Here is an 11,303-nt window from a genome sequence, read left to right on the forward strand (position 1 = left end):
ACCACCGAGTGCAGCACGGGCACTGCAGCTACACCTTCGTGCTGCCCGAGGCTGACCCACTGCCCTGCCCGGCCTCCCCCGGTCCTGCCCCTGGCCCGGCCAACGTGTTGCTGCAGCGGGACTCGCCGGCAGGCACCGCACATGCCGGGCATGGGGCTGCCCAGCGCCTGCAGCACCTCGAGAGGATCCTGGAGAACAGCACCCAGTGGCTGCTGAAGGTAGGAGGTGGGGTGTGGGGGCACGGGCAGCAGGGTGGTGTGGGCAGGGGTCTGTGTCCAGCACCCACACGTGCAGCATCCCCGTGCCACTTTCTGCTCCAGCTCCCTGCCTGCCGGCGGCACAGCTGGAGACATTTGGGACTATGTGCACCTGAGCAGCCAGGTCAACTTTTCCCTGCAGATGTGCAGCTGCTGTCAGGCACTGTCTGCGTGGAGGGGATGGGAGCTGCAGATCACTCACCCAGATCTCATCCCACTGAGGCTGTATTCCCTGTCCATCTCTGCCACAGGGGTCCTTGGGGTCCTAGCTAGGTTAGCCATGCCAGACACCTCTTGGAGCTCAGCATTCCTCATTCTGGGTCAGGATATTAGGAAGGGGTTTGGCTGGTGGCAGAGTGAGGGACCTAAGGGCAGAGGCCACCAAAATCTCTCCAGATTCATCGTTTTCCCTCCTATGGGTTTTGCCAACGCTCCCAGCACTTGGTGAGACTTTGTGCAGTACCTGTGGCTCCTGGGCAGCCCTGTGACCCATGGGAGAGTGCAGGGTGGGGGCAGTGGGATGCCACACCAGAGGGGCTGTGTACCCACAGGGTTTCCCTCCCCTACCCCCATCCCCAATGCCTGAGACAGGAAGCAACATTTCCTTTCTGAAGCCCCCATCAGCCGAGCACAGCTGCCTGCGTCAGACCCAGGAATAGCTCATCCCAGGGGACACCTCTTGGGGGGCCCCTAAGCCCTGCGCCCCACGCCTGAGTGCCTAGGTGCCTGAGCTGATAAGAGGGGAAGCGGCTTGTCCCCAGCTGTCACCGACTCAGCAGAGCCACATCCAATGTCCTGTGGTGTCCCACTGGGGCGCAAGAGGTGTCCCACTGATGTACCTCTGCAGCCTCATTTCCTGGGTGATGCCCCAGCTGAGGTGTGTGCTGAGCCCCCGCAGCACTTGGGGATGGGGCCAACACACTGAGTGGGGGTCCCGGGGGTGACCTGTGCCAGCCACACTGTTCCGATAGCCACCCTGGGTGTGGGGGACAGGGTGGGCAGCAGAGACGTGCAGGGTTGTTCCTTGTCCCATCCTAGAGGACAAATTCCTCAAAAGCTGGGAAAACGCTGAACCATGGCTCTGCTGGAAACCAGCCCAGGGGGTTGCAGATGGATCAGCAGGGCCAGTGACAACCCAGTGGCACTGAATCTCCACCACTGTGGGACCTGCTGGGTCTGCTGGGCACACGCAGCCCTGGGATCCCTGTGCCCTGGGGTACTGCCTTGCTGTCCCTGTGCCATGGTGTCTTTGTGCCCTGTGTGTCCAGCCCTGTTCTGAGCTTCTCCCGCGATGAGGGCAGCCTTTGGACATGGCCGAACAAGACAGAGAGCCAGGAGTCCCACCACAGCTGCTGCCCCAGTGTGGGGCTGCACATCTGGGCAGCTGTGGCAGCAGTGCCCCCTCACCCCAGCCCCAGTGGGGTGCTGGGTCCCATCCTGTTCTATCCATCCATGCCATCATGAACATCCCACCCCATTCCATCCCATCACAAGCATCCATCCCATGCCACCCTATCCCACCCCATCCCACCCCATCTTGCAGCACAGCTCTCTCCTTTTAGAGGCAGCTTACAGCTATGTTTTTTTTCTGTTGTTCCCTGGCTTCCCGAATTTCAGTGGAGCTGCCCAACAAGGCTTGTTTTGGTCGAACTCCAGCCCCGAACAAACAAACCAGGGCTCAAAGGAGGCATCGGGTTCAGGGACAGATCGTAAACAACATCGCATCCCCGTCTGCTCTGCCCTGGCATGGGGAGCCCTGCAGGGTGATGAGGAATTTGGAGGTCCCCTGAGACCCAGCAGGGCTTCCCAGCAGCCCCAGCACCATCCTCCTCCAGGAACCCCATCCATGGCACTGGGGGGCTGGTCCAACCTCCCCCTGTGCAGGCCCCCATGGCTGTAGCACACACGGACGTGACAAGGACCCAGGACACAGGGACACGTTGGCTGCTCCTGTTTCAGGAGGAATTAATTTTAGTTCAAACACAAACATTTGATGGTGCCACTGGGCCTGGGTGGGCTCAGAGGGGGTTGGGGTCCCCAGTGGGGCAGTGGCAGTTTGGCAGCTCTGGGGCAACAGGGGCTGGTGCTGCTCACGCTGGGATGGGTGCAGGGGTGTGAGCAGCAGGTGGGGTCTATCTCTCCACTTCTGGCTCAGGGATCCCCCAGCCAGTGCTTTCGGGATGCTTAGAAATGCCAGGGCAGGGACAGGTGAGGGACAGGGACAGGAACTGGTGAGGGATGTGGCTGCAAGAAGACAGCACAGGATCATGCAGCCATGGCCAACAGGATCTTGGCATAGAGGCAGAGGGTGACTGGGGTTCCTTCTGCTCCAGGGCAGCTCTTTGGGGTGATCCACAGCATGACAGTTCATCCCCCTACTGTTTTGCTTTTATGGTGGAGGAATGAGTCTGGTGGGACCTTCTGAGCCCAGGGGAGCCCCATGAGGTGAGGGGAGGACAATCCCAGATTCCCTGTCCAGAGCACACAGCCTGTCCCACTCGTGTCCCCTGTGACACCCATGGCAGGGGACACTGTGTCCCACTCCAGCTCCAAGGGAGCTGGATGCAGGGGTGGGGGCCAGGATCCAGGGCTCCCTCTCTGGGGCTCTCAGCCCTCGCTGTGCCAGCCTGACCTTTTCCATGGGTATGTTCTGCCCTCATCTTGCAGATATGTTTATTTAAAAAAAAAAAAAAAGTCAAAAAGCAAGACTGAGAGGGAGAAAAGGCCTCCCTGAGCCCTGTGAAGCAACAAGATTAACGACGTGGTTAAAGGGAAACTCTCCAGCAATCCCTCAGCTCGGGGAAATGTTTTCCAGACGCGGCTCTCCGACCTTTCCCTGCTTCCTCCCCGAGAGCACATTTCTGCGAAGCAAAATCCCCAGGGAAGCGGGTGCAGGCAATGCTGGCTGGGACACCCAGCCCTGAGACCCTCCTGCCCCGAGACCCTCCCGCCCCTCCACGACTGTTTGTGGTGGGGTGATGGTTTTGTCACTGCCTGGTGCTGGGGAGAAGGGAATGGGGCCCTGCCGCTGGCAGCGGGATTTTGTCATGCCAAACAAGTGCAGAGCCCTGTGCCACCAAGCCGAGCATCCCGGCACCGCTGTATTCCCGCCATGGTGCAGAGCATCCCGGCACCACTGCCTGCTTGCCACGCCGCCCAGGAAGCAGCATCCCAACCTTGCCGATTCTGGTCCACAACCCCACGAGATGAAGCGGGACGCGGGGCTCTCCCTGCATCACTGGGGAGCTCGGGCAGGGAAGCAGGATCTGGGCAGTGCAGAGACAGTGGGATCTGTGAGGTGCAGGAAGCTGGGCCGCCCCGTCCCCCCTGCTCTCGGGGGCTGCTTTCCCAGCGTGGGCGGCAGCGCGGCCCCTTCCGCTCCCTGCGGCCCCCGCCGAGGGACTGTGCCCCCATCGAGGCCATCGCCCTGGGGAGGGGCTGAATGGGAACCTCATGGCAGAGTGTCCAGAAATAGCAAAGCCTTTGGGAAAGGCGGCTCCCCCGCGGGCTGGGAAAGCGGAAGCGTCATCTCAGCTGTGTCCGAGCTGTGTTGGCAGCCAGCTCCTTCCCAGCCCTGAGTGCTTCCCCGTGGTGGGGCAGCACCAAATGCCGGACAGCCACTTTCCCCGGCCCATGGTGGCCTCCCACCCTCCACTTCCCCAGCCCTGGGAAACCAGTGGCTGGGGGCTGGCAGTTGATGCCAATGCCAGTGCCGATGCCAAAACCAGCCACTTCCTGCCCAGCTGCTTGGCACGGGCCACCCCATCTGGGCATCAGCCCCAGCTTGCCAGCACACCTGGGCACACACAGGCCTGTGCCAGGTCCCAGCTGGCACCGCAGCCCAGGAATCTTAGCAGCCAGGGCCTGAGGGGGCTCCCCCGCAGCAGCTCAGCTCGCTCTACCCTCTGATAAGTTTCAAAGGGCCCCCGGGGTGGGTCCTGCCAGGCTGAAGCACACAGGGCTGTACCTCGGGGCTGTGCCCAGCAGTGCCAGGCTCGGCCAGGGCGCCAAGACAGGACCTGGTGAGGTGCCCAAATGACCCAGTGCATCGCCACTCCCCTCCACAGCTGGAGAGCTACATCCAGGGCAGCATGAAGCCGGAGGCGGCGGAGCTGCGGCAGACGCAGAACCAGACGGCCACTGTGCTGGAGATCGGCAGCTCCCTCCTCAACCGCAGCGCCGAGCAGAGCCGCAAGCTCACCGACGTGGAGGCCCAGGTGTGTCCCCACGTCCCCACCACCCTGAGACCGTGGTGGGTGGCACTGTTTGTCTGCTGATAAAAGTGGGGCGATTCCCCGAGGTGACACAGGGTTGAGTGTACCAGTGCCAGAGGTGCCAGGGCTGTGTGCCAGGGACTCGCCAGCCTGGTGACATCGGGGGTGTGGTGGGGCCCTGGCTGCTGATGCCAACACTTCCCTCTGCTCCTGAGGCAGGTGCTGAATCAGACTTGGCGCATCGAGATGCAACTCCAGGAGAATTCCCTGTCCACCACCAAGCTGGAGAAGCAGCTGCTGCTGCAGACCAACGAGATCCACAAGCTGCAGAACAGGAACAAGTAGGGGTTGGGTTGGCTCAGGGATCCCCACAGCCTTTGAACCCCACAGGGAGGCTGGTGTCTCCCACCTCACACTGCACTTTCAGGGGACTTGAACCCCTCCAGGTACTGGCTGGGGTCCCTGAGGGGTTGCACAGCCCCAGAATGGCCCCTTGGGCCTTGGGTTCCCCTGACCAGGCCCATCCCAGAGGTGGGGGTGAGATTCGTTGTGTGCAGCAGGGGATAGGGACAGCAATGGGTCCCCACAGGCATGCCAGGACACTGCAGCTGGGGCTGGGTCCACTCTGCCATCCCCATCACCGCTGCATCCCCCTCCCAGCAACCTGGAAGTGCGGGTGCTGGAGATGGAGACGAAGCAGCAGGCGGAGCTGGCAGGGGCCCACTTGGAGAAGGAGAAGCTGCAGCGGCTGCTGAGCCGGCAGAGTGGCACCATCGAGGAGCTGGAAAAGACGCTGCTGGCTGCCAGTGCCAACACCAGCCTGCTCCAGCGCCAGCAGCTCCAGCTCCTCCAGTCCGTGCAGAGCCTGGTGCGCCTCGTCTCCCAGGGCAGAGGTGAGCAGGGTGTGGGGCAGGGTGTGGGCAGGGTGCAGGCAGTGGGAGAACATCTTCCCCTCTCAGGAGGGTGCCAGGATACCCCTGTGCTCAGCTCAGCTTGAGTGATTTCACCCCAAGAGTCACAGGATTACAGAATGGTTTGGGTTGGAAAGGACCTTAAAGCTCATTTTGTTCCAACCCACCCTGCCATGGGCAGGGACACCTTCCACTAGAAAATGGGCTATGGGCTGCTCATTGCATCCAAGCAGCTTGGAGCCCCCAGGGGCAGTGTCCATGGAAAACCCCCAGGGTTAGGCTGACAGTGGCCCTGGTGGCACAGGTGCCTTGCCCAGCCCTTGGGAGATGGCGCAGAAGGAAGAAAAATAGTCTGTGGGCACAAAAGCATCCAAAGGAAGAGGGAAGAGGAGCAAAACCAGGCAGGGCTGTGGGGCTGGCAGGGTTTCTGTCATCTCACTGTCCCTTCTGCCACAGCCATTTCACCTGGGCAGGAGCAGCAATTCCAGGACTGTGCCGAGGTGCACCGGGCAGGCATCCGCACCAGCGGCGTGTACACCTTGCACATCGCCAACCTCAGTGAGCCCAAAAAGGTGAGCACAGCCTGGAGAGGGCACCTCTGCAGCACCTCGGGGTGCTGCACACCCCAGTGCCACCCAGTGCACACCAGCCCAGCCCAGAGTGGGTATCCCTGTTGTATGGCACATCCCAGGGCAGTTCCCCCCACCCCATCTGGCGCCAGGGGCTGTTCAGGGCTGAAGGCAGCACCCACCCAGTAAAGGCAGGGTTGGCACAGCCTCCACAGAAGGAGGGAAAAAATTGATTTAAAGGCAACCTGATCTGTGAACACCATGCCCCAGCCCCTGCCCACAGCCATGGAGGGAGGAGAGACCCCCCAGCCAGGCACTGGGCACAGCACATGCCTGACAGCCCCTCAGCAAGCCCTGGTGCCCATGGAGTGCCCACACCAAACTGCCCAGCCCACTGGGGGATGCACCTGACTGCCCACTCCAAGCCAACCCCAGCCCGTCCCCTCTCTCCCCTCTACAGGCATACTGTGACATGGAGACAGACCAAGGGGGCTGGACTGTCATCCAGCTTCGTGCCAACGGCAGCCTCAGCTTCCAGAGGAGCTGGAGGGAGTACAAGCAGGTCTGTGCCCACCTGGGGAGGGGGGCACGCTGGGGGCACCCCGGGCACCCTGCACTCACCCACCCTGCTGTTCCCCAGGGCTTCGGGGATGCAGCAGGGGAGTACTGGCTGGGTAACGAGGCCGTGCACCTGCTGACGAGCCGGGTGCCCTACACCCTGCGAGTGGAGCTGCAGGACTGGGAGGGCGGACAGGTGTATGCCCAGTACGGGAAATTCCAGCTGGGAAGTGAGCGGCAGCTTTACAGGTAGGAGAGGGCACTGTGGAGGTGGCCACCCCGTGCTCTTTCTTCTCTTCCTGGACTCCTGAGAAGTAGATTTTTAATGTATAGAATTGCATCAAGGCAGCGGGATTTGCTATCCCAGAGGGAGTTCCTATCCCGGGCAACAGCTTGCACTGAAGGTCACTGCTTGGGCAAGTGGGGTCACACAGCCATGGTCCCCACACACTCCTGGGGGTGCCAGGCATCCCCAGGCTGCCTGTGTCTAGGGCTAATGATGTCCAGCTTGCCATGACTGTGTGCTCCTGGCCACGGAGGGTGGCCAGCAGATGGGGGCTTCCCTGCTGGGCTGGAAGTGGGACCAGGCCCTGGAGATCTCCTGCACCATCCATCCCATGCATGCACCAAGCTGACCCCCAGCAAAGAGGACTGGAGGAGATTGGAGGGGTGTCCTCTCTGCCCCAGCATAGCACAACCTTCACCCTCGGGGACCCCACCAAGCTGGATCTGCAGGATCTCTGCCTGCATCCTTCCGTGCTGTGCTCAGCTCGCGGCATCCACGGCCTCCCCGAGCAGGGCTGGGGGGCTCTGTGACCCCCCCCAGCAGCCGGCAGTGACGGTGACTGTGCTCCTGCTGGGCGCAGGCTGTCACTGCAGGACTACAGTGGCACGGCCGGGCAGCAGAGTGGCCTGGCCCTGCAGGGCACCCAGTTCAGCACCCGCGACGCCGACAACGACAACTGCCTCTGCAAGTGTGCCCAGATGCTCTCGGGAGGTGAGTGGAGCGGGGGGACCCCCGCGCAGCACCTCGGGGTGCCCGATCACGATGCCACCCTCCCTCCCTGCTCCCTCCCTGCAGGATGGTGGTTCGATGCCTGTGGCCTCTCCAACCTGAACGGCATCTACTACCCAGCCCGGAACAACATCCGCAAGCTCAACGGCATCCGCTGGCACCACTTCCAGGGGCCCAGCTACTCCCTGAAGGGCACTCGCATGATGATCCGACCCACCAGCTTCTAATGTGCCGGCAGTTGGGGCGGCACTGAGACCGGTGCCAGCACAGAGGGAAAAGCCCAGGACAAGGGATGGTTGAGGGATACCGAGACCCCCCTGGCCACTGCAGGCAACCTTTTCCACCAGTAATTTTTTTCCACTCTTGTTTATCCAATTTTCCAGATGCCTGCAGTGTCACCATGGCCATGCTGGAGGGACTGGGGGCAGGGGTGAGGGGAGCTGGTGCTGCAGGAGCTGGCCTGGGGGCCCTGCCATGAGACAAAGCCAGCCTGGCTGAAGTGGGCTCCAGCACATGGAAACCCCCTGATCCCGCCTCAGCTTCTCTCCACAGATTTCTGCTGGGACTCAGGGGTTTGCCCTGGGGACAGGGGTTCAAGAGCCCCCCACCCCCAGTGATGAGAGCCTCTGGGACCACTGTGCACTCAGAAGGGCTCCAAGGCATGGTGGGGGCTTTGCCTTTTCACTGATTTTGGGCATTGTAAAGCCCTCACCATCCTGCTTTCCTGTAGGATTAGAGGAGCTGGGTAGGACAGAGATCTTCACAAGTACCAGGGCTGGTGGCATCCCACCATCCCCTTCTGCCCAGGCACAGCCATGCAGGGGGACACAGGCTGTCCCCTTCCAAATGTAGCTCAAGCCACTGTCTTCCTGCATGGCAGGACAGGCACTGCTCCTCACAGGATGGGGCCGGCCACCAGAGAGGACAAGAAGAGCAGGGGGTGCCTGTGGGGACCCTCAGGGGGCCCAGTCCTGGGGTGACTGACAGCCCAGTGCTGGAAGGCACTCACTGGGAGCAGACACTGCACTGGCAGGGGGCTGGCAGAGCCCCAGGATAGCCAGGATGGGTCTGGAGGTCACAGGTGGGGAGGGAGCTGCGGTTTAAGATGGGGCTGGGGGTGGGAAGTGGTGGGTGCTGGCACTGGCACTGGCACCGGCTGTGCACGCAGCAGCGGGGGGGCTCCTGCTGCCTCCCCTCATCTCTGTCCCGAGGCACCCGCTAATTAACACTGATTAAAGCACGTGACGTCGTTGGCGCTTCCAGAAGATGCTCATCAGTGGGGAATAATTAAAAAATGGAAAACACAGGGGGCGGTGCTGCCGGTTTTCCTTCTGTCCTGGCTGGCTGCCTGCACCTCCTGCCTGCGCATGGGGCACCCATGGGAGATCTTGGCTAGCGGGAGGTGACAGTGATGGGCATTTCCCCTCCTCCCTGGAAATAACCGACAGGCTCAGCTGCACTCCCCATGAAACCGGAGCCACCGGGAGGCAGCTGCCAGGGAAAGCGATAGGGAGCACAGGGCTGTCCTGCTGTCCCCAGCAGGGACACACGACAGGGGGGCATTCCAGGGGGGCACATGCTCCTGGACGTGTCTGTGCCGGGGTTTCATGCTGGCAGTCCCGTGGGTGCCAGGTCAGATGGAGACTCCTGCCTCGGGAACACGGCTGCTGTCCGTGCATCTGCATGCACACGGAAATCATGCACACAAACACACGTGCACGTGGACATGCACATACCCTTGGACATGCGTGCACAGGATCATGCCTGCACACATGAGCACACAGGGCTTTGGGCAGCCACGTCAGGTCCCGGCCACGCAGGACATGGGGCAGTGGAGCCACACTGAGGACAGGCAGTGCCTGGCGGACATGTGGCTTCTTGGCCCATTCCCCCCCTTCTCCTTAGCCATAGCAGCAAATTTAGACCAAGCCCTGGGACACACCAGGCTGAGGAATCCAGCAGCACAGCCGGTCCCAGCCACCAGTGGGGATCCGGTTCCCTCAGAGATTTCCCCAAGGGCAAAGGCTGTCCCTGAGTGGGTGCCTGGGGTCCCTGTCCCCCTCTGATTTCCGGGGTGTTTTCCCCGGGGAGACACCTGGTGCCCCATGTGCCATCATTAAGGATCTCCTGGGTATGTGTGTCTTCCCCAGAGCACTTCATCAGGCTGACTCACAGCCAGGTGCCATCCGGTCACCGTGTCCTGTCACCGTGTCCTGCCACAACATCCTACCCTCCACATCCCCAACACTCAGACCTGCCAATACCTCAGCAGGAGCTGGATGGATCCTGCCCCCCAGGCAGCAGATCTGGGTGGACATGCACAGTGCAGGAGTTGGGCTGGGAAATGCTTCTTCATGGGGGCTCTTTTGGGCCCTCCAAGTGCTGGGCGGAGGCTCCAGTCAAGGGGGCCCCGGTGCTGCCCCAGCCATGTGAGGCTGCCCTGGGAGAACACACAGGTGTTTTTCATCTTCAAAGCACTCCCTGCACCAACTTTCATCCCAGCCCGACTGGGAGGTCTCCACTATCACCACCCCCATCTCCCAGTCTCGGGGGAGCCAGGACCCAGCCAAGCTTTGCTGGAGAGAGGCAAGGAGGCAGGGGAGGGCTGCATGGCACAGAGGGGAATCCCACTGACTGGGGCTCTGCCGGGACCTGCCAGACCCAACCACCGCCCTGCCGTACCCGCCGGGCCCCGCGCTGGCACGCCACGGCACAGCACCCATCGCTCCTGCCAGCACCCACCCGCTCAGCACCCCCAGTCCTGCAGATCCGCAGGCACTCCAAGGGTCCCTGCCCCATCCCAACCTCCACCGCCTCGAGAGACAACGCACAGCCTCCAAAACACAGACATTTAATAAACCTGGCTGCATTACCATTATTATTATTTACAGATCAAACATTGGGAAAAACAGTAGAAAAGAGGAACTCTTGTCTTCATAAATACCAGGCCCAGCATGGTGGGGGCCGCACACCCACTGGCAGCCGAGGGGGGACACAGGCACCCGCAGCCACTCACACACACACACAGCCCTGGGCAGCTCCAAGCAGGGGATCAGGTTTGCCCCCTGAAGCACCCAGCTTCTCCCAGACCTTCAGCAGTAAGACAGGGCCACCAGGATACAACCCCCACCCCAGGCAGTGGGATCCCCTCGGTGGAGGTTGCAGAGAGGCAGCTCCTTCCCCAGGGCTGTGTCCCTGCTCTGTGCAGGGGGGAACCAGCCCCTTGCACCCCACCCATGGGTGTTGGTGAGGAGCACAGCAGGCAAGAACCGCCAGCAGTGCAGGCAGGGCAGCCACACATGAGGTTCCATGGGTTTTGGGGACCAGCCACACACCCAGGGACACACAGTATCCTCTGCCTTCCCGCAGGCTGGCAGGGGCCTGATTCTTCAGTGCTGGCAGAGGGCTCTGACGATGGATGGCCAGCCACCACATCGGGCCAGTGGTGCTGTGGCACAGGGGGGGCTGAGTTCAAGGGTCCTGTCACAGGCAAGAGGTCCCTGCTCCTCCCAGGGCACAGCCTGTGCTCTGTCCCCATCCAACATAGCCCGCTTGCAAGCAACCCATCTCCAGTGCCCACCACGGCACTGCTACACGTCAGAGACCTGCTGGGGCTCCCTGGCCTGGCGCAGCCCGTAGAGCCACTTGATGACACGGGCGTTGCGCTCGATGACAGAGATGCCGTAGGGCACACGCTCGGCCGGTCGCCCCTCCGGTGTGGCAGCGCTTGGCGGGGAGCGCCCGCCCTCCGAGCTGGCCGTGCTCACGCTGTGGAACTT

At 62.0% G+C, this 11,303-nt stretch overlaps 1 protein-coding gene across 1 annotated transcript; it reads left to right on the forward strand.

The window, feature by feature from the left end:
* Positions 1-8: 8 nt before the first annotated feature.
* Positions 9-8,593, forward strand: ANGPT4 (angiopoietin 4; the record flags this gene model as incomplete). Its single annotated transcript, XM_018073865.2, has 9 exons — positions 9-218; positions 4,325-4,474; positions 4,691-4,812; positions 5,132-5,364; positions 5,839-5,954; positions 6,412-6,513; positions 6,592-6,758; positions 7,376-7,506; positions 7,591-8,593. Coding segments are annotated over 9 exons (1,392 nt in total), but the record flags the coding sequence as incomplete, so codon positions are not given.
* Positions 8,594-11,303: the final 2,710 nt, after the last annotated feature.

The sequence above is a fragment of the Manacus vitellinus genome, unplaced genomic scaffold (assembly GCF_001715985.3).
Source record: "Manacus vitellinus isolate BGI_N305 unplaced genomic scaffold, ASM171598v3 scaffold_26_pilon, whole genome shotgun sequence".
In the NCBI taxonomy this organism is placed as follows: domain Eukaryota; kingdom Metazoa; phylum Chordata; class Aves; order Passeriformes; family Pipridae; genus Manacus; species Manacus vitellinus.